This window comes from Chlorocebus sabaeus, chromosome 16 (assembly GCF_047675955.1).
Source record: "Chlorocebus sabaeus isolate Y175 chromosome 16, mChlSab1.0.hap1, whole genome shotgun sequence".
NCBI classification, from domain to species: Eukaryota; Metazoa; Chordata; class Mammalia; order Primates; family Cercopithecidae; genus Chlorocebus; species Chlorocebus sabaeus.
The window spans coordinates 484,288-511,597 of record NC_132919.1 but is presented as its reverse complement, the minus strand read 5'-3'; the positions used below and the strand labels follow the sequence as shown (position 1 = coordinate 511,597).

Below are 27,310 nucleotides of genomic sequence, written 5' to 3'. Positions count from 1 at the left end.
GGGGCGGGGCCTAGGCCGGGGCGGGCAGCGGCGAGACCCCGGAGGCGCGCGGGCTGCGGGGCAGGGAGGGCGGCCGGGAGGGCAGCGGCCCCGGCCCGCGTCTGCGCCCCTCGCTGTCCCGCGACCCCGGCGCCGGTGCCTGGGGCCCCCCTTGCGTGCCGCCATGGTGGGCCGGCTGAGCCTGCAGGATGTGCCCGAGCTCGTGGACGCGAAGAAGAAGGGCGACGGCGCCCTGGACAGCCCGGACTCGGGGCTGCCCCCCAGCCCCAGCCCCAGCCACTGGGGGCTCGCGGCGGCCGGGGGCGGCGGGGGCGGCGGGGAGCGCGCGCCGGCACCGGGGGCGCTGGAGCCGGACGCGGCGGCGACCCCCGCGGCTCAGGTGAGTGGCCCCGCGCGGGCTCCTTCCCTCCGAGCGCAGCGGCTCCTGCCCCCGGGCGCGGTGTCGGGACGGGGCGGCCATCGCCGGGAGCCCGGGGCGGGAGCGCCGCGAGCCTGGCCAGCTGGAGCCGGTGGCTGGAAAATTGGCATCGCCTGGGAGGCGCGGGAGCCCCGGGAGCGGCGAGCCGCCGTCTCCTCCCTTCGGGGTGGCGGCCCCCGGGGCTGCCAGGCTGCGGCGCGGCCACATTCCTGCCTTTGCCGGGCGGGGGGCGCCTGGAGGGAACCCCGGCCCCCCGGACTCCGGCCCGACACCCCGCGGCTTTGGGCTCCCACGGGGCTGCTCGCCTCCTCCCAGCCGGCCCCGGAGCGGGTGTGCCCGGGCTCCGCATCCCAGAGCAAAGGGGCCAGAGCCTTCCCGACCTTTAGAGAAGGTCCCTGCCCAGCCTGCGGCCTCCCGGGGCCCCCTCTTGGCCTGAACACCGGGAACCGGGTCCCGCACAAAACGGCTGGGAGGCCTTTAGGTGGGTGGAAACTTCTACAGAGTAATCCGTTTACTTTACTTTAAAATGTTCATTTAAAGAAAAAACTCCACCTAATCTTTTGCCTTGGGAGTCGCTCAGATGTTGGTGTTTGCTGCCTTTACTTAGAAGTCTGCGGAAGCCACATCCTGCCCGCAGTCTCAGAAAAGCTGGAAGTCGGGCTGCAGCCCGGCCCCGCCCCCCGGGGATGGGGACATCCAGCCGCCTCCCCCGGGTGAAGTCGGCGGCGGCCGCTGCTGTCCCTAGGGATCCCCATGGGAGCCCCGGTGGTGCTGGTGGTCTCGCCCCTCCCACCCTGTCTCCCGGTGGGCATCAGGGCAGTTTCCTCATTGCCATCCCAAGGCGGGGCTGGCTTCAACTTGGCCTTCAGTGTCCTCCCCTCTGGCCCCATCTGGCCTTGTCTTCCACCTGCCCTGGCCGCAGGCCGGACACACACACCACACCAGCGTTTCTGCGGCCGCCCTCCACCCGCATGCCCAGGGCCTCTTACCTCTCCCAGGTGTCCTGCTGGCCCCCCAACGCCCAGCTCACGTCACCTCCTCTGGGAGGCCTTCTTGCTGCTTCCCAGGGCCAGAGCCCACGGCTACATCCCCGTTCCAGTGGCCCTTCATTCATGTGTCTGTTATAACCTCTGCTGCCCCACATCGCCCCAGCCTTAGCCTGGAGCAAGGGCCGTGCTCAGGGAGGGTCTGTCGGGTGGGCGGGGATGGAAGAGCAGAGAAGGCACAGAACCGAGTGCTCATGTAGATGCCTGGAAGAAGGCAGTGGGGGGTTTAGAGATCACCAGCCTTCTCATGGGGATACCTGGGAGGTGCCCCCTTCTGTTGGGCAGGGTCTGGCAGCCAGAGAACCGGGGGCAAAGCAGGGCCCACTGTCACTATTTGGGGGCTGTTTGCAGAAGCCAGTGTCCACACCTTATGTACCCTACTCCCCCTGCCCCCCACCAACACACACACACACAATTCACTGACCTTGGCTCCCACCCACCCCGCCTCCTCTAGCCTGGCCTTGCTAAACCTCCACCAAGGTCCAGGACCTGGACCCCCAGGTCCCTCTGTGTCTCCATCCCGGCCTTGCTAAACCTCCACCAAGGTCCAGGACCTGGACCCCCAGGTCCCTCTGTGTCTCCATCCCGGCCTTGCTAAGCCTCCACCCAGGTCCGGGACCTGGACCCTCAGGACCCTTTGTGTCTCCATCCTGGTCCCCTTTGGCTTTCACATTTCCACCCCATGCCCCCACTTGACACACCTTGTCCTGGTCTCATGATAGAAGCGTTTGCCTCCTCTGCCCTGGGAGATGTGGGGGTGGGGCCGCTAACTCCACGCCCTGTTGCAAATGTACATCCTTCTCTCAAATTAGGCAAAGAAAATGATAGATCCCAAGTAAACCGGGGAACATAAAGGGCTTCTGAGTTCAGACTCCGCACTGTGTTTATCTTTGCACGCTTAACACAGAAGCCCTGATCCTGCAAACTGGGTGAAAACCAGCACCGTGTCTAGTATGCAGCTGCCTTCCAGTGAGCCTTCGTGGTTAATCAGAGCACCCCATGCACTGGCGGGGTAGAGGCACTGCTGTGCTCTGGTTCACTGAGTACTCTGGATAGCAGAGGGTGACGGAGAACATTCGGTGTCCACCTGTCTCTATTTTTTTTTTTTTTTTTCACACGGAGTCCTACTCTGTCTCCCAGGCTGGAGTGCAGTGGCACGATCTCGGCTCACTGCAACCTCTGTCTCCTGGGTTCAAGCGATTCTCTTACCTCAGTCTCCCCAGTAGCTGGGACTTCAGGCACACAGCACCACGCCTGGCTCATTTTTGTATTTTTAGTAGAGATGAGGTTTCACCATGTTGGCCAGGCTGGTGTCGAACTCCTGACCTTGGGTGATCCACCTGCCTTGGCTTCCCAAAGTGCTGGGATTACAGGTGTGAGCCACTGTGCCCGGCCTGGTGTCCATCTTACCAATGAAAGTTTTTTCTTTAAAGACAGAGTCTCCTGCTCTGCCCGCTCTGTTGCCCAGACTGGAGTCTAGTGGTGATCTCAGCTCACTGCAGCCTTGACCTCCTGGGCTCAAACCATCCTCCCACCTAAGCCCCCTGAGTAGCTGAGACTATAGGCGTGTACCACCACGCCCAACTAATTGTTGTATTTTTTGTGGAGATGGGGTCTTGCCATGTTGTCCAGGCTGGTCTCAAACTCCTGGGCTCAAGGGATCCTCCTACCTCCACCTCCCAAAATGCTGGGATTACAGGTGTGAGCCACGGTGCTTGGCCAGATTGAATCTTTAGTTAAAAAACAAAAAATTCCCTGGCAGCATATATAGAGAGATATATATATATATTTTACCTTTCCTGGAGTCTTGCTGAGACAGGGACAGAGGGAGTGCTACAGAATGGAGGATTCGGGTGAGGTGAGCCTCTGCTCACCCAGGTTTGTCACCGCAAGGCGAGGGGTAGCGGTCTGGCTCACGTTCGTTTCCTCTTTGCAGCTGTTCACACAACCTTAGCAGTGAAAGGGGGCGTCCGCCTTGCTGTGCTGATAAAGTCACAGGGCATATGATGTGACTCCTCTGAAGGCACATGGCACAGTCGTGGTCAACCTGGGATTTGAACCCAGACCTCTCGGCTCCCTGTCACAGCGTTTCTCTGTGTGTGCCCAGCACCGGGGACACAGATCCCAGTTGGGCCCATCAGCTGGAGGCTCAGAGCCACAGCCTTCTGTGGGCGATGCTAAGAAATAGCCTGTGGGGGCCGGGCACGGTGGCTCATTCCTGTAATCGCAGCATTTTGGGAGGCTGAGGCGGGCAGATCATCTGAGGTCAGGAGTTCGAGACCAGCCTGGCAAACATGAGGAAACCCCGTCTCTATTAAAAATACAAAACAATTGGCCAAGCGTGGTGGCACATGGCTGTAATTCCAGCTACTCAGGAGGCTGAGGCAGGGGAATTGCTTGAACCTGGGAGGCAGAGGTTGCATTTAGCTGAGATGGTGCCATTGTACTCCAGCCTGGGCGACAGAGCGAGACTCTGTCTCAAAAAAAAAAAAAAAAAAGAAATGGCTCTGACTGCATTCTTCTCTGTCCTTGAAGAGTCCAGCGTCTCTCCCCCTGACTCCCGGCTGTGTGCTGAGGCTGTGTCCCCTGTCCTTTGGCGAAGGAGTGGAGTTTGACCCTTTACCACCAAAGGAAGTAAGGTAAATACGGCAGGCCCCAATTTTATTCTTTTTTTTTTTTTTTTTAACAATTTTTATTTTTTATTCCAGATATTAATGCTTGTTGTTATAAAAAATTAGTTAATTGCAAAAATGTGACAAAGATGATTAATAGTTTGGTGGGTCCTCTTTCTGCTTCTGCATTCTAACCCATTAAATATATAGGCATGCCTTTAACATTAAAATGAAAATGAGATCGTGATTTGTATAAAGTTCTGCATTTTCTTTTTGCACTTCATGAATCACGGCCGTCAGAGGGTTACAATTTTGTCAAATATTAATTCTTCTTTCCAGAGGCTGCTGCCCCCTACTCCCTTACCTTCCAACCCCCTCTCTGAGGTCTTTTAACCTTGTCTCATAGTATAATTTCACTAGCCAAGCACTGATCTTCCTCTGGGGATTATCTCATCCAGCATTATCTGGGGGCAGAGATGCACTGACAGACTCAGGTAAAGATAGGTCTTTTTAGAGAAAGGAGTTTTACTTTTGGTACCTGGTGGTTTGAGAGCTGGAGTTTCCGCTGCATCAACACAAAGGCCCCTTTGACATGGAACAAAGGCGAGGTTCATCAGTTGGGAGGTGAGCAGTTCAGCCTTTTGTTCCTGTGGAGCTTGTATTTTGAGCAAAATGGGGCCATGACTCCCACCAGCCTCTTAACTGCTTGCCTAAGGAGGAGAGACGAGATTTCCATTCCACTCACAGAAAAGAATACTGATTCTACTCACCTGACCAGTGGGTAGGGCTGGTTGGAGGCAGTGCTGTTAGACATGTCTGTATGTGACGCTCATACACTTTTCAGTATCTACAAAGCTATAAGAATTTGGTAAAATGCATTAAAGCTTTTGCTTCTGTAAGAAAACTAACTTCTGGGCCAGGCACAGTGGCTCACGCCTAGAATCCGGCATTCTGGGGGACTGAAGCAGGAGGATGGCTGGAGCCCAGGAGTTCGAGACCAGCCCGGGCAACAACAGTGAAACCCCGTCTCTACAAAAAATACAAAACTCACCTGGGAATGGTGGTGCATGCCTGTGGTCCCAGCGACTCAGGAGGCTGAGGTGGGAGGATCGCTTGGGCCTGGGTGGAGGCTGCAGTGAGCTGGGATCACACCCCTGTACCACTCCAGACTGAGCGACAAAGTGAGACTCCACCTCCCAAAAAAAAAAAAAAAAAAAAAATAGAAAAGAGAAGAAAATCACTTCCAAAATTAAAAGAAAGACTTGAAAAAATTAAGTGCCTGAGGAACATAGATGCTAATTTATCTTATGGAAATCAAGATGATAATTGGCTTTCACTGGTAAGGTCACAGATACCCGGGTTTGGGGAGGGTCCCCAAACCAAATGCCAAGGTGAACAAAGTGTTAATATTCGGTATAGCCAAACTTTTAGAACCAGCATTCTGGGTTCCTTTGTCCTCTCATTAACTAGCTGACAGGGTGGGTGTGGTGGCTCATGCCTGTAATCCCAGCACTCTGGGAGGCCAAGGCAGGAGGATCTCTAGAGCCCAGGAGGTTAGGACCAGCCTGGGCAACACAGGAAGTCCTCATCTCTACAAAAAATAAAAGATATGTTAAAAAAAAAAAAAGAGGCCGGGTGCAGTGGTTCATGTCTATAATCCCAGCGTTTTGGGAGGCTGAGGCAGGCAGATCACCTGAGGTTGGGAGTTCGAGACCAGCCTGGCCGACATGGTGAAACCCGGTCTCTACTAAAAATACAAAAATTACCAGGGCGTGGGGGCGTGCACCTGTAATCCCAGCTACTCGGGAGGCTGAGGCAGGAGAATTGCTTGAACGCAGGAGGCGGAGGCAGCAGTGAGCCGAGATTGCCCCATTGCACTCCAGGCTGGGCGACAGAGAGGCACTCCGTCTCAAAAAAAAAAAAAAGAGGAAACGGAGGCTCGGAAAAGTGAAGTAACTTGGCTAAGGTCTTAGGCTCACGCCAGTGGGAGCGGGATCCAGGGGCTGCTGCCTGCAGTGGCTAACAGGGATACAGTGGTGCGGGATAAGCTTAGGAATCCTGCACCCCTGTGTTTAAATCCCAGCTCTGCTCTTCAGCGGCGCTGTGACCTTCATTCACCTCTGCACCTCGGTGCCCTCTCAGGGGTGTTGGGGAAATTAAGTTGGATTCCGTAAGTAAAGTACTTAGAAGGGTACCTGGCGCATAGTAAGTACTCTGCAGACTCTGTGACCCTGTTTCTACATGTGCACCCCACAAATGACTCAGTCACGGTGGAGACCCCAAGCCCCTGGCTCAGAGGAGCGGCTTCACGCGGCCTTATGTCTCCCGCGCAGGTACACCTCCTCGGTCAAGTACGACTCCGAGCGGCACTTCATCGACGACGTGCACCTGCCCCTGCGCCTGGCGGTGGCCTCCTGCAGCCAGACGGTCACCTGCGTCCCCAGCGGCACCTGGCGCAGCTACAAGGCTGAGGTGCGCTTCGAGCCACGCCACAGGCCCACGCGCTTCCTCAGCACCACCATCGTCTATCCCAAGTACCCCAAGACCGTCTACACCACCACCCTGGACTACAACTGCCGCAAGACGACGCGGAGGTTTCTGTCCAGCGTGGAGCTGGAAGCCGCGGAGCTCCTGGGTGGCGACGACCTCTCCGATGAACGCTGACTCGGCTGGGCCGGGGTCGGACCGGCTGCTCCGCTGTCCTGCCCCCGACCGCCCTGGCCAAGCCGGGCGACCTTACCCTTCATGTCATTCCAGCCCCAGAGGAGTCTAACCTAGAGATACCTCCAAGCCCGGCCGGGGGAAGAGAAAAAAAAAAAAAAAATCACTGCCTCTCATAATTATTGAGATCTTTGTGTTGTAAGGTTTAAGCTGTTTTTAGAGGGAGTATATGTCCTGGTTTGAGGCTGTGCTGTTTCCCCAAAGCCTCAATCAGGTGAGGCAACAAAAAGACCACGGGGACCGCAGGAAAGCAGCAACCATCTGGGGTAGGGAGGGAGGAGGAGAGCTCTCCCTCCATGGCCAGTTTGTCCGAAGAAGAGGGTGGAAAAAGTGAGATTTTAGAAATTTCAGCCACGGGTGTCTTCACCGCACAAAAGTGGTGCTAATTCAGTAAACGGTGACACCTGCGTGGGTTCAATCTGTGGAGGGCTGGGTTCCGTTCCTTTGTTTTTAAATTTCCATCTCGGTTTGCGTTTCCTGTTAGCCTAAACTCTTGTAATTCTCGAAATCTTTTATCATGATATATATAAAAAAAAAAAATCCCAAACCACAATGTAAGATGCCTTAAAAAAAAAAAAAAAAAAGGCCGGGCGCGGTGGCTCACGCCTGTAATCCCAGCACTTTGGGAGGCCGAGGCGGGCGGATCACAAGGTCAGGAGATCGAGACCATGGTGAAACCCCGTCTCTACTAAAAAATAGAAAAAAATTAGCCGGGCGCAGTGGCGGGCGCCTGTAGTCCCAGCTACTCGGGAGGCTGAGGTAGGAGAATGGCGTGAACCCGGGAGGCGGAGCTTGCAGTGAGCCGAGATTGCGCCACTGCACTCCAGCCTGGGCGACAGAGCGAGACTCCGTCTCAAAAAAAAAAAAAAAAAAAAAAAAAAAAAAAGGCCGGGCGCGGTGGCTCAAGCCTGTAATCCCAGCACTTTGGGAGGCCGAGACGGGCGGATCACGAGGTCAGGAGATCGAGACCATCCTGGCTAACACGGTGAAACCCCGTCTCTACTAAAAAATACAAAAAACTAGCCGGGCGAGGTGGCGGGCGCCTGTAGTCCCAGCTACTCCGGAGGCTGAGGCAGGAGAATGGCGTAAACCCGGGAGGCGGAGCTTGCAGTGAGCTGAGATCCGGCCACTGCACTCCAGCCTGGGCGACAGAGCAAGACTCCGTCTCAAAAAAATAAAAAAAAAAAAAGGTTCGTGTTGCCGCTCTGGGAAGGCCAGGCCGGGGCCGCCGGGTGTGGCTTTGGCTCCGATTACTTCCTCGCGGTCAGTTCCAAGCACAGGTTCAGAGAAAACACCTCGAACCCTTGGCATGTGCTGACCGTCCGCGGGCTTCCGTGAGTCTCCGGCAGGTGTTTTGGCCTTTTGGAATATTTTCAGAATCACTTTCCCATTTTTTCATAAGGCAAAACGGAGCCCGAGGGCCTTTTTTTTTGAGAGAAACAGCTTTCTAAGTGCATGCTTGGAAAACACACTTTTTGGGAGTCCGCGAGGGGAGTGGACACTCGGGACAGGCACCGGTGGCCCTAAGACCTGCGGCCGCCCGGAGGAGGCAGACGCCAATGATGACCTGGTTCATCCTGAGAGGGGCCGGGGTTGACTCATTCTTAGGATTTCGATGGCGTCAGAATGGCAGAGGGATTTTGCCAGGGCCTTAAGTCTAATTCACACAGCCGGGAAGGCCGGGCGCGGTGGCTGGAGCCTGTGGTCCCAGCTACTGGGAAACTGAGGCAGTTTAGAATTCGAGGCCAGTCTGGCAACATAGTGAGCCTCCATCTCTAAAAAATACGGCAGAAAAAAAAGGCGAGGAAACCCGTGCGCCCCCCCGCCGACAGCAGACAAGGTGCATTCACAGTGGGGAGCGATGCCCAAGCCTGGCCACTGCGGCGGCGCGTCCCTCTTACCCACCGCACGGGTGCAGGTGGCATTGGACTGCGTGTTCCCGAGACCCTGAGAGTTCGGCTGACCCGGCCGGGCCGTGGCGGTGGACCGGGGCCTGGTGGCTTCGGCTCTGCCTCCCACCACCCCATCCTCCGCCATCCCCTTCTTCCTGGGACCTCCTGCCAACCCCTGTGGTGTCTGAGTCAAGAAAGTGGCAGATGGTTTTACTGTTTTCTTCCAAGATTGGAAAGAACAAACTAGATATTTCCTTTGAATACATCCAAATGATGTCAAGTGCCCGAGGGTCCCCGGGCACCCTGAGCTCCGCTCCACTGCGGCTCCGGGTTTCTGTGGACGGTTTCCGTCTGTCCCGAAAGCAGAAGAGAGCTCCGTGGTGCCCCGGGGCCGCAGCAGCAGGTGCGGTGATCATTGCCATCGTGTGCAGTCGCCGGAGGCCTGGAGAGCCACGTTGTCCTCTGCAGACCACAGCGTCCGTCCGCGGTGCCCCTAACCAATGCCAGCGCCCTGTGGACACAGCCTGCGGTCCACCCGTGGCCTGCGCTTGCCGGGCTGAAGCTCGGCTGGGACCCAGTGAGGGGGCACCCTGGCACCCATGGTATCCTCAGTCACGTGCAGAGCAAAAAATGCTTCCTGTGTTTGGAAGAGCAAGTGACGCGGCATGTATTGATAAAAATGGATTTTTCTGTCTGATTTCATGCTGTGGTCATTTAAGTGGTCAATGTTTTTTTTTTTTTTTTTTTTTTTTTGAGACGGAGTCTCACCCTGTTGCCCAGGCTGGAGTGCAGTGGCACAATCTCGGCGCACTGCAACCTCCGCCTCCCGGGTTCAAGGGATTCTCCCGCCTCAGCCTCCTGAGTAGCTGGGACTACAGGCACCTGCCACCACACCTGGGTAAGTTTTGTATTTTTAGCAGAGACGGGGTTTCACCATGTTGGTCAGGCTGGTCTGGAACGGCTGACCTTGTGATCCACCCGCCTCGGCCTCCCAATAACTTTTAAGTTGTGTTAGCGGGAGCCTCAAGGCCTTGCTCTGCCCCATGGAAACACTTGCTTGGATGAGCTCAGGAAACAGTACCGGCTGCGTGGCAGGCGTGGGCGTTGCGTGGGAGCACGTGGCCTTTGAACACCACTGTGTTCTCAGACGTCCTTAGGATATTTTTTTGGGTCTTATGGGGACTGTATTAAGTTCAGGCAAATCATGCTAGGTGTAGAGATAGTCTGAAATACGTCAGTAAAGTAAGTAGGAGTGAGCGATTGTGAATGTGTAATGCAAATGGAAAACCAGGTTTTATTGTGTTAAGTTATTCACCAGGGAACCAACTGTAGTTCTTTCTAATCCTCTTTCTCTCCAAACCTGCTTTGCTGAAAGTTGCAGAAAAGGAAGTGTGTGGAGAGAAAGGGAGTGTTTCAGATGGGTCAGAGGACGCCATCCACGGTGGATTCATGTTCGTTTGCAGGGTGGAAGCAGTGATTTTTAAGACCACTGATTAAAAACAAACATTCCTCAGTGTATCTGAGAGATGCTGTTTATTTGTTAATGAAAAAGCTTTTTTCTCCATCTCTTAAATTATGGCTTTCATGTAATAAGGATATTTTTAGTGAAAAGTTATTTTCCTTGCAAATTACAGACCTTTTTAAAAAACTTAATTTGAGCGAGTACCTTTTCATTTGACACTTTTACTGTTTCTAACCTTAGGAAAGCAGAATAGCGTCTGGCAGACACGATGTTTTCAGTTTACCTTTGACACCTGCCCCACTCCATTTCGCTTTGTGACGTCTTCATTTAACAATAAATTATCTGAAAAAACAAAACTTAGAGAGATGCTTCTGTTTTTAAAGTAGTAATGACTGGGAAGTAATTATGTCCCAGAGATGCAACTCTGTCTTGAATGCTGATCCGCCCTGTTGACTCTGGATTCACCCCAGTTCAGCGAATGCCTCTATTTTATCTACCGTTCCTTATATAGGAACATGTACTCAGCACAGATCCTGCCCTGAGGCAGATTCACATAGCATTTCTGCCTTTCCCTGCAGGCGTCCCACACAATCCTTCCCTGTGGTGGATGAGTCCTGGGTCTAGGGGTAACAGCACAGGGATCCACCATCTCCCCTCGCTGCTGCCTGGGACCTCCTGGCTGCTGCTCCTGAGGCTTTATTAGATGTTTCTTTCTTAAAAACTTCTGTTCTTTAAAGACTCTGTTAAGAAAACGTTAAGTCAGAGAGTGGGAGAAAATACTCACATCTGACAAAGGACTTGTATCTAGAATATGTAGAGAACTCTTTAAGTCAACATTTCTTTTTCTTTTTCTTTTTTTTTATTTGGAGTCTCGCTCTGTGGCCCAGGCTGGAGTGCAGTGGCGCGATCTCAGCTCACTGCAAGCTCCGCCTCCCGGGTTCACGCCATTCTCCTGCCTCAGCCTCCCGAGTAGCTGGGACTACAGGCACCTGCCACCGCGCCCGGCTAATTTTTTGTATTTTTAGTAGAGACGGGGTTTCACTGTGTTAGCCAGGGTGGTCTCGATCTCCTGACCTCGTGATCTGCCCGCCTCGGCCTCCCAAAGTGTGGGTATTACAGGCGTGAGCCACCACACCCGGCCAGCATTCTTTTTTTGAGACAAGGTCTCGTCTGCCACCCAGACAGTGGTGCAATTATGGATCAACTTCAACTTCCTGGCCCCACGCCATCCTCAGCCTCCTGAGTAGCTGGGACTACAGGCACGTGCCACCATGCCTGGCTAATTTTGTTGTATTTTTGTAGAGATGGAGTTTCTCTGTGTTGCCCAGGCTGGTCTTGAACTCCTGGGTTCAAACGATCCTCCCACCTCAGCCTCCCAGAGTGCTGGGGTTACAGCCGTGAGAACAACCCTATTAAAAATGAGCAAAAGACTTGAACAGACAGTTCATAAAAGAAGATATATGGATGGAAAATAAGTGCATGAAAAGATGTTCAAAACCATTAGATATCAGGGAAATGCAGATTAAAGCTAAGGTTAAATATAATTTGATACTTATCTATGAGAAATGAAAATGTAGGTCCACCAAAATGCTTGCACACAATAAAGTGACTGGTCATTCTGTTGATAGTCATATGCTAAAGGAACCAAAATGTCCATCCATCAACAGAATAACTGATAAACAAAGCTATAGTGTATATTAATATAGATACTAGAATACTATTTAGACCAGGCACAGTGGCTCACGCCTGGAATTCCAGCACTTTGGGAGGCTGAGGTGGGAGGATCACCTGAGGTCAGGAGTTCGAGACCAGCCTGACCAACATGGTGAAACCCCATCTCTACTAAAAATACAAGAATTAGCTGGGCGTGGTGGCAGGCGCCTGTAATCCCAGCTACTCGGGAGGCTGAGGCAGGAGAATCACTTGAACCCAGGAGATGGAGGTTGCAGTGAGCTGAGATTGTGCCATTGCACTCCGGCCTGGGCAACAAGAGGGAAACTCTGTCTCAAAAAAATATATATATATATATCTATGCACACATATATACAAAATGGAATACTATTTAACAATACGAAGGAATAAATTGCTGATACATGTAATATTGTGGGTGGCTCTCGCAGACACAATGCTGACAGGCACCAAAGGATGCATATAGTATGATGATTGCACTTATGGGATTCTAAAACAGGCAAAAGGATTGGTGGTTGAAAAGAATTAGACCAATGGTTGCCTAGCTGTGTGTGTGGTGGTTGGTGACTTACTGGGAAGGAACATGAGGATTCTTTCGATGGAATTGAGATGTTTCAGATCCTGATGGGGGAGGGTACATGGGAATCTGTTAAGCTAAATACAGGAGGAATTTAGTTTATAGTTTAATTTTGAAGCAAAGATGGTAACAATCTGATATGGTTTGGTTCTGTGTCCCCACCCAACTCTCATCTTGAATTGTCATCCCCACAAGCCCCACAAGTCAAGGGAGAGACCCGGTGGAGTGGTTGGATCATGGGGCCGCTCCCCACATGCTGCTCTCGTGATAGTGAGTGAGTTCTCACGAGATCTGATGGTTTCTTAAGGGGCTCTTCCCCCTGGGCTCAGCATTTCTCCTTCCGGCTGCCGTGTGAGGAAGGCGTCTTGCTGTCCCTCCACATTCTGCCACGATTGTAAGTTTCCTGTGGCCTCCCCAGCCATGCTGAACTGTGAGTTAAACCTCTTTCCTTTCTAAATTACCCAGTCTCAGGCAGTTCTTCACAGCAGTGTGAAAACAGACTAATACACAACTCCTTTCCCAAACAAACCCCCTTTGGTTGCTGACAGAAGATGCGATGAGTGCCTATATTTCTAAAGCAAAGGGGCTGATAGAAAAATATGGAATTTAGAATAAAACGTATGAGAATTTTTTTTTTTTTTTTTTGAGTCTCGCTCTATCGCTGGAGTACGGTGGTGTGATCTCGGCTCACTGCAAGCTCCGCCTCTAGGGTTCAGGTGTTTCTTGTGCCTCAGCCTCCTGAGTAGCTGGGACTACAGGTACCTGCCGCCATGCCCGGCTAATTTTTGTGTTTTTAGTGGAGACGGGGTTTCACCATGTTGGCCAGGCTGGTCTCAAACTCCTGACCTCAAGTGATCCACCCACCTCGGCCTCCTAAAGTGCTGGGATTGCAGGCATGAGCTGCTGTGCCTGGCCGAAATTTTTCCTTTTGAAGGAAATGGTATCATGACCTAACATTTAGAGGGAGGGATGCAGGTTCACTCTATGTATCGGTATATTTTTGCTATTAGCATGAAGTGTAATAATTAGGAGTATGCTGAAGCTCCATAGTTAACTAAACAGTACTTAAAGCAGTTGTCTTTAAAAGTTCTTTTAGAAAAGTATTTATTTTTATAGATTTAGGGGGTACGGATGCAGTTTTGTTACATGGATATATTATATAGTGGCCAAGTCTGGGCTTTTGGTGTACCTATCACTCAAATAGTGTCCATTGTACCCAAAAGGTAATTTCTCATCTCTCGGCCTCCTCCCACCTCCCCACCTTTCCAAGTCTCCCGTCTCTCTTACTCCACCACCCTGTGCACACATGGTTTAGCTCCGACTTTTACATGAGAACCTGTGGTGTTTGATTTTGTTTCTGAGTTGTTTCACTTGTGATGATGGCCTCCAGCTCCAAAATGTTGCTGCAAAAGACATGGTTTTATTCTTTTTTTTATGGCTGAGGGGTATCCCATGGTATACATTTGCCATATTTTCTTTATTCAGTTGCCCGTGGGTGAGCGCTTGGATTGAATCCGTGTCTTTGCTATTGTGAGTTGTGCTGCATTGGACTTGCAAGTGTGGGTGTCTTTTGGATAGAATTGCGAGTGTGGGTGTCTTTTGGATAGAACAGTTTCTTTTCTTTTGGGTGGATACCCGTGGTGGGATTGCCGGGTAGAAAGGTAGCTCTACTTTTGGTTCTCTGAGAACTCTCCATGCCGTTTTTCTTGAGGGTTGTTCTGATTTACGTTCCCACCAGTAGAGTGCAGGCCTTCCCTCTTCTCTATGTCCTTGCCAACATCTGTTGTTTCGTGGACTTTGTAGAAAGTCTCCCCTGGTAATATGTATCCAGACTTTAATAATTGATTGTTCTTTTGGCTCATCTGTTCTTCTCCAATGAGTTAGTGTTACTGGTATAATAAAAACAGGAATTAAGAATCAAAAAATAATTGAGAATAAAAAAAAAATGGCCTGGTGCACTGGCTCACACCTGTAATCCCAGCACTTTGGGAGACCGAAGTGGATGGATCACTGGAGGCCAGGAGTTCAAGACCAGCCTGACCAATATGGTGAAACCCCATCTCTACTAAAAAATACAAAAATTAACTGGGCATGGTGGCGAGCACCTGTAATCCCAGCAACTCCAGAGGCTGAAGCAGGAGAATCACTTGAACCAGGGAGGCAGAGGCTGCAGTGAGCCGAGATCACAGCACTACACTCCAGCCTGGGCAACAGAGTGAGACTCCATCTCAAAAACAAACAACAAACGGACAAAAAATCCTTTCTTCTCAAAGTGTATACTTTGTCAAAATTGTCCAGCTGAGATCTGTGGGCCATGTGCTGTGGTGCACGCCTGTATTCCCAGCACTCTGGGAGGCTGAGGGAGGTGGATTGCTTGAGCCCAGGAGTTTGAGACCAGCCTGGTCAACATGAAAAAAACCTTGTTTCTACAAAAAATACAAAAATTAGTTGAGCGCAGTGGCGTGCACCTGTAGTCCTAGCTACTTGGGAGGCTGAGGTGGGAGAATCGATTGAACCTGGAAGGTGGGGGTTGCAATGAGCCGAGATCACACCACTGCACTCCAGCCTTGGCAACAGGGCAAGACCCTGTCTCAAAAAAAAAAAAAAAAAAAAAAAAAGATTTGTGCATTCTAATGTAATTTTTGTCTCAAAGAACATGGAGAGTCATCCAAAGGGTTTATCTTGTCCACTGCACAGAGAGAGCCAATTTACCAAGACAGCAGTATTACAATAGGGCAATAGTTTAACAGACACAGAGCCAGCTAAGCAGAAGAACAGGAGTTTATCATTACTCAAATCCACCTCTGAAAATTCAGAGGCTAGAGTTTTGTTTGTTTGTTTGTTTGTTTTTAGACAGAGTCTCGCTGTGTTGCCCAGGCTGGAGTGTAATGGTGCAATCTCGGCTCACTGCAACCTCTGCCTCCCAGGTTCAAATGATTCTCCTGCCTCAGTCTCCTGAGTAGCTGGGATTACAGGCACCCACCACCATGTCTGGTTAATTTTTGTATTTTTAGTAGAGGTGAGGGTTTCACCATGTTGTCCAGGCTGGTCTCTAATCCACCTGCCTCAGCCTCCCAAAGTGCTGGGATGACCGGTGTGAGCCACTACACCTGGTGCTGAGTCATAATTTATAATCTGTGGCTAATTTGTTAGTTTCACAAAGGCAGTGTGGTCCCCAAGCCAGGAGGGGGTCTGTTTGGGGTGGGGGTTGTTATCTTTGTTTCATTGTTTGTTTGTTTTCGAGATGGGGTCTTGTTCTGTGTCCCAGGCTAGAGCACAGTGGCACGATCTCAGCTTACTGCAGCCTCTGCCTCCTGAGTAGCTGGGCCTACAGCGCTTGCCACCACACGTGGGTAATTTCTGTATTTTTTGTAGTGGTGGGGTTTCACTGTGTTGCCCGGGCAGCTCTCGAACCCTTGGGCTTAGGTGATTCACCTGCCTCAGCCGCCCAAAGTGCTGGGATTACAGGCGTGAGCCACCGTGCCCATTCTTAAAGTGCTCATTCTAAAACACAAAAAAATTCATATTATTAAAAATAAAAATCATTCATATTCTCCCCAACCATTGCTAAATTTTTGGAGAACTGCAGCTTTTAGTGGTGGTCAGAATGGAGCAGTCTAAGGGAATATGTTGCTTTTAGACTAAGTACTATTCTCAGGCTCGTAATGGTGTAGTCGTTGAATCAAGACAGAGTGTGAAGGGGCTTTTTTTGGTTGTTGTTGTTCTTTGTGTTTGCTGGCTTCCTTTTCAGAATGAGAACAGGGGCCTTGGGCATGTCAAACCAGTTGCTGGTAATTACAAATTACTCCTTTTCTCTAGAAGGCTTTGGGCTTTGTTTAGGTAATTAAGCTGGGAAGTACAAGTAACAGGATGTTCCCAATGCCGGCACACCACCTTCCCCACCCCAAGAATTCTTACAAAGCAAGAAGGGTCCAAAAAGCTTGAGTGAATTGCTTCATTTGATTCAGGTGTTAATTGTATCCAGTGACTTTCGAAAGGAAATGGGGGGTAGCTACAAGACCACGTGACAGAGGCACTAAAACCCTGTCTGTTAGTTGATGTGAACCTCCTGGTTTTTGGAAAACTGACCCATTTTAGAGTTCAGGGTGATCACCGGGCACCTGCCACGAGTGACTTCGTTTTGCTCGCTCTGGCCTGTTGGGCCTAGTGTAGGAGCTTAGTCCAAAAAAATGGCCTCCTGTAAATTTTTTTACCCTAGTATAAGGAAGTGAGCCCCTAAAAGACAGGGTTTTTCTCGGGACTAAACTCGAAGGGGACTTTACTACCACCTGTATCTACACAGGGGACACAAAGTCAAAGATCCTCACATTGACCCAATGCCATTTCTTTTTCTCTTTTTCTTTTTGAATTGAGATGGAGTCTTGCTCTGTTGGCCAGGCTGGAGCGCAGTGGCGCGATCTCCACCTCCTGCCTCAGCCTCCTGAGTAGCTGGGATTACAGGCACCCACCACCACACCCAGCTAATTTTTGTATTTTTAGTAGAGATGGGGTTTTGCCATGTTGGCCAGGTTGGTCTTGAACTCCTGACCTCAGTTGATCCACCCGCCTCGGCCTCCCAAAGTTCTGGGATGACAAGCGTGAGCCACTGCGCCCGGCCCCAGTGCCATTTCCTATTTGGCTCTTAGGAAGGGCAAAGAGGACATTTAAAACTGGGAGTAACCCATAGTAGAATGAGTACACACAGACTTTGAGCCAGAATACCTGGGTTCAAATCCCGGCTTCACCACTTACTAGCTGTGTGACCTTGGGCAAGCCCCTTAAACTCCCTGTAGAACAGGAAATGGCAAGAGCTCTTTTCTCCTAGAGATGTGGTGAGGATTAAACGAGTTGATATATGCAAAGTGCTTAGAACAGTACCTGTATGAGTTAAAAGCTATATGAGTGTTTATTGTTTTAATTACATTTTGGTTTATAATTTCACTTCAAAAACATACTCAAAACACTAGAAAATTACACTAAATGTGCATATAAGGATATTCATTGCAAAGTTGTTTAGAATAGTCAAAAAAAAAAAAAAAAAAGGGCCGGGTGCAGTGGCTCATGCCTGTAATCCCAGCATGTTGGGAGGCCAAGATAGGTGGATCACAAGGTCAGGAGTTTGAGACCAGCCTGACCAACATGGTGAAACCCCATCTCTATGAAAAATACAAAAATTAGCTGGGCGTGGTGGCGTGTGCCTGTAATCCCAGCTACTCTGGAGGCTGAGGCAGGAGAATCACTTGAACCTGGGAGGCGGAGGTTGCAGTGAGCAAAGATCGCACCACTGCACTCCAGCCTGGGCAACAGAGCGAGACTCCATCTCAAAAAAAAAGAAGAAAAGAAAAAAAAAAAAGGAAACTAGATTTCCGCAGATAGGGAACTGAATAAACAGTTCCTACAATGGAGTACTAGGCAAACATCACAAATTATGATGTGGATGTCAGTTTAGTGATTTGGAAAGATATCCATGCCATATATATAAAATAAAGATATCCACGCCATATATATTATATATAATATATATAAAATATTATAAATATATTAAATATTTTATAATATATTTTAAATATTTAAAATATATAATATTTTATATATTTTTATATAAAATATATAAAATATATATTTATATATATAAATATATATATAGGCCAGGCACAGTGGTTCAAGCCTGTAATCCCAGCACTTTGGGAGGCCGAGACAGGCGGATCACGAGGTCAGGAGATTGAGACCACCCTGGCTAACACGGTGAAACCCCGTCTCTACTAAAAATACCAAAAAAATTAGCCAGGCGAGGTGGCGGGTGCCTGTAATCCCAGCTACTCGGGAGGCTGAGGCAGGAGAATGGCGTGAACCCGGGAGGCAGAGGTTGTAGTGAGCTGAGATCCGGCCACTGCACTCCAGCCTGGGCAACAGAGTGAGACTCTGTCTAAAAAAAAAAAAAAATGTGTGTGTGTGTATGTGTGTATATATATATATATATGTTTTTTTTTTTTTTTTTCCCTTCGAGATGGAGTCTTGCTCTGTTGCCCAGGCTGGGGTGCAGTGCCGTGATCTCAGCTCACTGCAACCTCTGCCTCCTGGGTTCACGCCATTCTCCTGCCTCAGCCTCCCGAGTAGCTGGGACTACAGCCGTGCACCACCACACCTGGCTAATTTTTTTGTATTTTTAGTAGAGATAGGTTTTTACCATGTTGGCCAGGCTGATCTCGAACTCCTGACCTCAAGTGATCTGCCCACCTCAACCTCCTGAAGTGCTGGGATTGCAGGTGTGAGCCACCACGCTTGGACACCAAGTCATATTTTTAAGAAAATTATTTTAAAACAATTTATATATTGTTATCCCATTAATTTTTCTTTTTCTTTTTCTTTTTTTTGAGACAGAGTTTTGCTCTTGTTGCCCAGGCTGGAGTGCAGCGGCACGATCTTGGCTCACCGCAACCTCTGCCTCCCGGGTTCAAGTGATTCTCCTGCCTCAGCCTCCCAAGTAGCTGGGATTACAAGCGCCCGCCACCACGCCTGGCTAATTTTGTATTTTTAGTAGAGACGGGGTTTCTCTATGTTGGTCAGGCTGGTCTCAAACTCCCGACCTCAGGTGATCCACCTGCCTTGACCTCCCAAAGTGCTGGGATGACAGGTGTGAGCCACCGCACCCGGCGTTAATTTTTAAAATGTTTTGTAGAGACGGGGCCTCATTTTTGTTGCCCAGGCTGGTGTTGAACTCCTGGCCTCAAGAAATCCTCAAAGCAGGAGTTGAGCCACCATGCCTGGCCATATTTATTTATTTTATTTTATTTTTTAGAGCTAGGGTCTTGTTCTGTTACCCAGGCTGGAGTGCAGTGGTGCTGCTATAGCTTGCTGCAAACTTGAACTCCTGGCCTCAAGTGATCCTCCCACATCAGCCTCCCAAAGTGCTGGGGTTACGGACATGAGCCAACACGCCTGGCAATTTTGTTTTCCTATACTTAGATATATTAATAGAAAAAGGCTGGAAGGATGAATCCAACCAGATGAGGCTATCTCTCTCCTGATGGTGGGACTAGTCGGTGTTTTCAAAACTGTTTGTTTTTTTGAGACAAAGTCTTGCTCTGTCGCCCAGTCTGGAGTGCGGTGGCACCATCTCAGCTCGCTGCAACCTCCACCTCCTGGGTTCCAGTGATTCTCATGCCTCAGCCTCCTGAGTAGCTGGGATTACAGGTACGCACCACCACACCCGGCTAATTTTTGTATTTTTCGTAGAGATGGGGTTTCACCATGTCGGCCAGGCTGGTCTCAAACTCCTGACCTCGAGCGATCCGCCCGCCTTGGCCTCCCAAAGTGCTGAGATTACAGGCATGTGCCATCATGCCTGGCTTCCTAAAACTTTTTTTTTTTTTGACTTCTCTGTATTTTCTAGTTTGCCTCGCTACCTATGCATTTCTTGAAAAGTAAGATCTGAGTGAACATCACATTGTTTCTGGTGATCTAAGTGTAGAGAAACCAGATAATTAAATGGTTAATATGTCTGTCACTTAGACCAGGGTCAGGAACTGGGAAGAATGAGATTTTATGCTTTTAGCAAGCTAACAAGTTAGCTTGCTACAATTTCTTTTCTTTTCTTTTCTTTTTTTTTTTTTTGAGACGGAGTCTTGCTCTGTTGCCCAGGCTGGAGTGCAATGGTGCGATCTCGGCTCACTGCAGCCTCTGCCTCCTGGGTTCAAGCGATTCTCCTGCCTCAGCCTCCTGAGTAGCTGGGATTACAGGCCATGGATTGTATTACTACAGGCTGGGATTACTATCCTGCCACCATGCCAGGATAGTTTTTGTATTTTTAGTAGAAATGGGGTTTCACCATGTTGGTCAGGCTGGCCTGGAACTCCTGACCTCTTGATCCCCCCACCTTGGCCTCAAAGTGCTAGGATTATAGGTGTGAGCCACTGTACCTGGCCGCCCGCCACAATTTCGTGGATGTTGGCTAAAGACAGGAGACTCTGGGGCCAGAGACAAAGGATGTTTCTTAGTCACAGCAACAGCACTAGCCGGAGTGTTTGCAGTTGTGCTGGTTTCCTCAGAATCATTTCCTACAGGGTGAGAGGAAGAGTCTCTGGGTGACACGAGAGCAGAAGGGTTTAGGTTACAGCAGAGGAGCTCTGAGCCCAGGAACCAGGATCTTCTGTAATCATTGAAGCTAATCGGCCCTTTGCTCTGGAGGGAGACACGATCTCTATCTTCCAAGGCTATTCATCCTATGCAAGAGGGTCTGAATCAAAGGTAGTCAGTGGGGACGTGGAGAAACGTAAGCAGAGTGAGAATTCCGTATGGGAAATTGTGTCCCAACAACCAGAGCCTCTCGCAGTGAGTGAGCCTAGAATCATCTGGGGACTTGGTTAAACTACGGGTTCTGATACAGTAGGTCTGGTTTGCAGCTGGGACTTGAGAATCCACTAACAAGGGAGTTTCTTTTGAAAACATTTTGTTAATTTTATTTTCTTGAGAGAGTCTTGCTCTGTTGCCCAGGCGGGAGTGCAGTGGTGTGATCTTGGCTCACTGTAGCCTCAACTTCCCAGGCTCAAGCTATCCTCCCACTTCAGCCTCCCATGTAGCTAAGCCTATAGGCAAGCACCACCACACCTGGCTAATTTTATTTTTTTAAGAGGCAGGATCTCACCATGATGCCCAGGCTGGTCTTGAGCCCCTGGACTCAAGGGATCCTCCCACCTTGGCTGCCCAACGTGCTGGGATTACGGGTGTGAGCCACCGTGCCCGGCTGCTTTTAAAAAAATATTTATTGTCTGGGCATGATGGCTCATGCCTGTCATCCCAGCCCTTTGGGAGGCTGAGGTGAGTGGATCACCTGAGGTCAGGAGTTCAAGACCCTGGCCAACATGGTGAAACCCCATCTCTACTGAAAATACAAAAATTAGCAGGGCGTGGAGGCGTGCACTTATAATCCCAGCTACTCGGGAGGCTGAGGCAGGAGAATCACTTGAACCCAGGAGGTGGAGGTTGCAGTGAGCCAAGATCGCGCCACTGCACTCCAGGTGGGTGACAGAGAGAAGCTCGTCTCAAAACAAAAAGCAAAAAAAAGTTTATTAATTTTTAGAAACAGGGTCTCGCTCTGTCATCCGGGCTGGAGTGCAGTGGTGTAACCATAGCTCGCTGTAACCTGGAGCTCCTGGGCTCAGTTGATCCTCCTGCCTCAGCCTCCCGAGGAGCTGGGAGGGCCAACTAATTGTTTTTTTCTCTTTTTGTAGAGGTGGGTTCTGGCTATGTTGCCCATGCTGCTCTCTAACTCACGGCCTCAGTGATCCTCCCACTTCAGCCTTCCAATGTGCTGGGACTACAGGCATGAGCCGCCGTGCCCCACTAACAGGAGAGTTCCTAACAAGCTCCCTCCTGTTGGTTCTTCTGGTCCCAGGACCACATTTTGTGCAGTGCAGTCTTAGGCTCCCGTCCTCAGCGATAAGGCGTGGGCAGGAGCTGCAGGCAGAGGCTGCCGAGCACAGCCTGGAAGTACGGCTGTGGGATGGTGGAATGACGGACAAGCCTGTCCAGTGACGGTCAGAGGCGATGTCAGTGGTGTCAGAGGCCAGCTTAGACCTTGGAAAACCACATAGTGTGGCCAGGGGGTCTGAGACAATGGGGGCCCTCGGGAGCCCAGGTTGGTGGAGGTTTCTACCTCCCAGACCCCTCCTCCCCTTCTGGCCACAATTCCCAGGAACCTTCTTTCTTCCAGCACCACTTCTTCCATTCCACTGACCCCACTGACAAGCCCCACTGGACTACTTCCTCCCATTGCTGCCTCGGTCTATCTCCTCCCATTGTGGTTGACCCCTGCGGGGGTGTGGCTTGGCTCCCACCTGCTGAGGTCTTAGATACTGCAGGGCAGTAATTAAGAGCAGGATCTTTGGAACCAGCCAGCCCGGGTGTGACATCCCAGCTTCTCCTCTTACTCCTAGTATGACCCTGCGCGAGTCACTTTTCCAGTTTGTGCCCATTTCCTTGGGCGTGATGGGAATTATAGCATCTTGCACTTCAAACGTTGTCGTGGAGCTGAAATAAAGTCGTGTAGTTCGATGGCCAACACTGTGCCTGGGCAGAGGAGGTGCCACATAAACAGGGACTGTTAGTATCATTCTGGCAGCAGCACGCAGAGAACTGCGTATTTAGCAGTTGCTTGATACATATTTCCTAAAAGACAATTGGAGACCTCAGAGCAATTCTCTTAGGAATTGTGTAATTCTAGCAATCACCCCTCTCTAAGCCTAAATTGTAAAATGGAAATAATTTCTACTGCAAAGGGAGCGAATGAGATAGAAGAAGCTATAAACTATAAAATGCCATAAGATATTATAGCTACAGTTAAAGGTGGGGTCTCTCACAGAGGGAGGCACCTTGAGGCTCGACTGGGCTCCACCTGCTTCCAAGTGCACTCATGTGGCTGCTGGCAGGCCTCAGGTCTACCACGCTGGTGGACGGAGACATCATTTCTTTCCAGGGGGGCCCCTTTCCTCAGGGCAGCCCACGACACCGCAGCTGGCTTTCCCCAGAGCAAGTTCCCGGAGCAAAGGGAAGAAGTAGAGTGTGTCAGGCCAGGCACGGTGGTTCACGCCTGTAATCCCAGCACTTTGGGAGGCTGAGGCAGGAGGATCGCCTGAGCCCAGGAGTTTGAGACCAGCTTGGGCAGCATGGTGAGACCGTGTCTCTACAAGAAATACAAAACTTAGCCAGGTGTGGTGGTGTGTGTCTGTGCTTCCAGCTATTCAAGGGGCTGAGATGGGAGGATCACCTGAGTCTGGGGTGGCTGAGGCTACAGTGAGCTGTGGCCATGCCACTGAGCTCCAGTCTGGGCAACAGGGCGAGACCATGTCTCAAGAAAAAAAAAAGTAAAAAGTGTGTCACATGGAAACCAGAGCCTCCCCCATTCCCTCTTTCTCTTTCTGTCTCTTGCTAATAAATAGACTTTATTTTTGTAGTTTTGAGAGAGTTTCACTCTATTGCCCAGGCTAGAGTGCAGTGGCGGGATCACAGCTCACTGTAGCCTCAACCTACAGGCTGATGGTCCTCCCACCTCAGCCTCCCAAGTAACTGGGACTCCAGGCACACGCCGGCATGCACAGCTAATTTTTTTATATTTTTTTTATAGAGACAGGGTCTCACTATGTTGCCCAGGCTGGTCTTGAACTCTTGGACTCAGGTGGTTCTCATGCCTCAGCCTCCTGAAGTGTTGGGATTACAGGCGTGAGTGACCACACGCGGCCTTGGTACCTTATGATTAACTCAAGTCCGTAGTTTACATGGGGGTTCACTCTTGGTGTACATTTTAAGGACCTGGACAACGGTGTAACGACATGTAACTCCCATCTTGGCATCATACGGAATAGTCTCGTCGCCCTAAAAATCCCGGGCTCCACCTACCCATTGCTCCTCATCCTCCTCCTGAACACAATCTCTTTTTGTGACTTCCTCTTGGAAATGATATTCCATCACTTTTGCCATATTCTGTTCACTAGAAAGAGCCAATAGGTTCAACCCACATTCAAGAGACCAGCATGAATACCAGGAGACAGAGATCCTTGGGGGCCATTGACCACGCCAGCCGCACAAAGGCGGCCACATCCCTGAGCTTGCCTTCCTGTGTGGTCCGCGGTGGATGTCCATGAGGCTTACACAGGAGCGCCTTGTTTCTGAGTCTCTCACCACTGCCTGTGTGTGTACGAAGCATCTCGGTGCCAGGAAACCCAGAGTCTTCTCGTGCTGGGGTCTCCTATTCTGGGCTGGTCGTGTGGGCACATTCTAGCCATGTGACTAGCTTGAAAGGTGGACACTCAGGTGCCACCAAAACCAGGTGCAAATCATAACCCCAAATGTTACCACTGAACGGTGCTGATGGGCTGGTACACTCTGCTCCAAAACAACTCACGGACCCGTGATGACAGAGCGCTGCTTGTCTTTATACGATTCCGTAGCAATGGCCAAGGGTCCGTAGTGTTTGTCTTTATACGATTCCGTAGCAATGGCCAAGGGTCCGTAGTGTTGGAGATAAGCATGTAGTCAATCCAGGCCAATTGAGATGGACTCATGCCATGCAGGCCACTCCCATGACCCTTGGTCAGAGGCTTTTAAATATATATATATATATTTTTTGAGACAGGGTCTTACTCTGTCACCCAGGCTGATTGTATGGCATGATCTTGGTTCACTGCAGCCTCTGCCTCCCAGGCTCAAGTGATCCTTCTCCCTCAGGCTTCCAAGTAGCTGGGACTGCAGGCGTGTACCACCATGCCCTGCTAATGTTTGTATATTTTGTAGAGATGGGGCTTTGCTCTGTTACCCAGGCTGGTCTCTTAACTCCTGGACTTCAGCAATCCACCTGCCTCGGCCTCCCAAAGTGCTGGGATTACAGGCATGAGCCGCCGCACCTCACCAAAAATGAATTATTCTTGCTAGGTCACTGGATGGGGTATGAAGAAACAAAAATAAATAAAAATGAACCATTCTTGATAGGTCATTGGGTGGGTTATAAAAAATCTAAAAAGTGAAAATTAGAATCATTCTTCATTTGGAAGGCAATGGACAAATCTGTTCTACTTGTCTCTTCAGGGAATCACTGTATTCCGTGCAGACTCTGGATTGGCCAGGCACAGTGGCTCACGCCTGTAATCCCAGCACTTTGGAAGGCTGAGGCGGGCCGATCGCTTGAACTCAGGAGTTTGAGACTAGCCTGGGAAACATGGCAAAATCCCATCTCTACCAAAAAATACAAAAATTTGCCAGGCATAGTGGTGTGCGCCTGTAGTCCCAGCTACTCAGGAGGGTGAGGGGGGAGGAGCGCTTTAGTTTAGGAGGTGGAGGTTACGGTAAGCCTAGATCGTGCCACTGCACCCCAGCCTGTGTGACAGACCAGACCCTGTCTCAAACAGAGGAGAGAGAGACAGAGACAATCTGGATACATTCTTTTTCTTTTTTCTTTTGTTTTCTTTTTTTTTGGAAATAGAATCTCGCTTTGTTGCCCAGGCTGGAGTGCAATGGCGTGATCTCAGCTCACTGCAGCCTCCGCCTCCCGGGTTCAAGCAATTCTCCCACCTTAGCCTCCCAAATAGCTAGGACTACAGGTGAGTGCTACCACACTGGTTAATTTTTGTTTCTTCAGTAGAGACGGGGTTTCACCACGTTGGCCAGGCTGGTTTCGAACTCCTGACCTTAAGTGATCCTCCTGCCTCAGCCTCCCAAAGTGCTGGGATTACAGGCGTGAGTCACTGCGCCCGGCCAGATTCTGGACAGATTCTGTAACAATCTGTTTAGCTCATGCGTCCTGCTGGGCTGCCCTGCCCCCTCCACGTTCTAGGTCTCTGTAGCCATCAAACACGGCATTCGCCTGGCTGCAGTGATGGACATATGACCCCTGCCAGGCCAGAGACCTTCTTGGGATTGACACGGACACTGGATAGGGACAGAGGAGTAACTCTCTTTCCTTACAAAACTGTAAGGATGTCAGTGGCTTTGCCATCCTGTGATGAGAACCTGCCTGAACATAAAGCTGACTTGGAGGAGGCAGAGGTGAAATACGGAGACAGAAGGACATTTTGATGACACAGTGTGACCTCCTGGATCCAGCCACGACTGAAGCCACAGGCAACCCTGGACTGTTGGCTTTAAAAGTCGACCATTCCTGCCGGATGTGGTGGTTCACGCCTGTAATCCCAGCACTTTGGGAGGCTGAGGCAGGTGGATCACCTGAGGTCAGGAGTTTGAGACCAGCCTGGCCAACACGGTGAAACCCCAACTCTACTAAAAATACAAAAATTAGCCGGGTGTGGTGGCGGGCGCCTGTAATCCCAGCTACTCGGGAGGCTGAGGCAGGAGAATTGCTTGAACCCGGGAGGCGGAGGTTGTGGTGAGCCGAGATGGTGCTACTGCACTCCTGCCTGGGCGTCAAGAGCAAAACTCTGTCTCAAAAAAGAAAAAAAAAAAAGGTCAACCATTCCCCTTGGTCTGTAAGGCGGTTTTCACCGTGGTTTGTTTCTTGCCCTGAAGGAGTCCTCACTGCTGCGCCTGGGTATGGGAAAGATATTAAAACTTGGAACCCAAGGTGTTCTGAGTTGAAGCCACTTGTGTGCTTCAGGAGCCTTCACCCCACCTGCTTTCTATCATTCTACGTTAAGCTCCAGCCTTCCGGGCCCTGGCTTCCTTCCTGCTCCACTCGCTCCTGCTCCGGGTGGCCCCGTCATTTGTTCCGTGGTGTGTGAATTCTGTCTCTTGGCCAGCCACTGAAGCCAGATTTCTTCTGTGACGCTCACCCTTCCAGGAGGTAAGGTCTGCACCGTCACTCGGGAGTCTGTCTAGCAGACACGTGGAATACCAACCTGAAATACCACTGATTAAAACTCTTACAGTAGTTTGCTTCCCGGGTGCCAGGCACCATCTCGATGCTTCATTGCACTTGATTCTCACAGCACTAAGGTAGGAATTTGCAGTCTGGTCTTCAGATGAGGACACTAAGGCTCAGAGCGGTGAAGCAATCCGCCAGGAGACACAACGCTACATGTGCTGGGAAAGAGATTAATTCAGCTCTGATGTCAAAGCTACTTTCCGAGAATGTTACCTCATGGTTGGGAGATGACCATGGCCCCTCCCCTGCCTCCCACCGCCATGGAAGGCACTGCTAAGCGACCGTCTCAGCCCAGTGCACCCTCACACTCCTCCATGCCCCAGGCCCCAGCCACTGTGGTGGACCCGGAGGGCACACGAGACGCCAGCCCTGTGGCTGCCCCGTTCTTTCTCTGCCTTTGCTTTTATACCCTGGACACAAGTGAGGTCCTGTGGCTGGCACTGGAGTATTTCCTGCCCCTTCCTCTCCCTGGACAGCAGAGAGGACGGGCCTGGCCCCAGCACAGGGAGGGCCATTCCTGTCTGC

The 27,310-nt window shown here is 50.6% G+C and overlaps 1 protein-coding gene across 1 annotated transcript; it reads left to right on the top strand.

The window, feature by feature from the left end:
• The first annotated feature begins 21 nt into the window (after nucleotides 1-21).
• On the top strand, nucleotides 22-10,507 carry RFLNB (refilin B). The gene is made up of 4 exons (XM_073023846.1): nucleotides 22-379; nucleotides 4,000-4,103; nucleotides 6,410-7,382; nucleotides 7,988-10,507. The coding sequence occupies exons 1-3, from the start codon at nucleotides 164-166 to the stop codon at nucleotides 6,738-6,740; spliced, it is 651 nt and encodes a 216-aa protein (XP_072879947.1). The 5' UTR covers nucleotides 22-163; the 3' UTR covers nucleotides 6,741-7,382; nucleotides 7,988-10,507.
• The last annotated feature ends 16,803 nt before the right edge of the window (nucleotides 10,508-27,310 follow it).

Excerpts from the sequence above, each read along its gene's own strand:
- RFLNB (XM_073023846.1), top strand. The coding sequence starts at position 164 with ATGGTGGGCCGGCTGAGCCTGCAGGATGTGCCCGAGCTCGTGGACGCG. Across the intron at positions 380-3,999 it reads CGGCGACCCCCGCGGCTCAG|AGTCCAGCGTCTCTCCCCCT; the intron begins GTGAGTGGCCCC and ends CTGTCCTTGAAG. Across the intron at positions 4,104-6,409 it reads TTACCACCAAAGGAAGTAAG|GTACACCTCCTCGGTCAAGT; the intron begins GTAAATACGGCA and ends TCTCCCGCGCAG.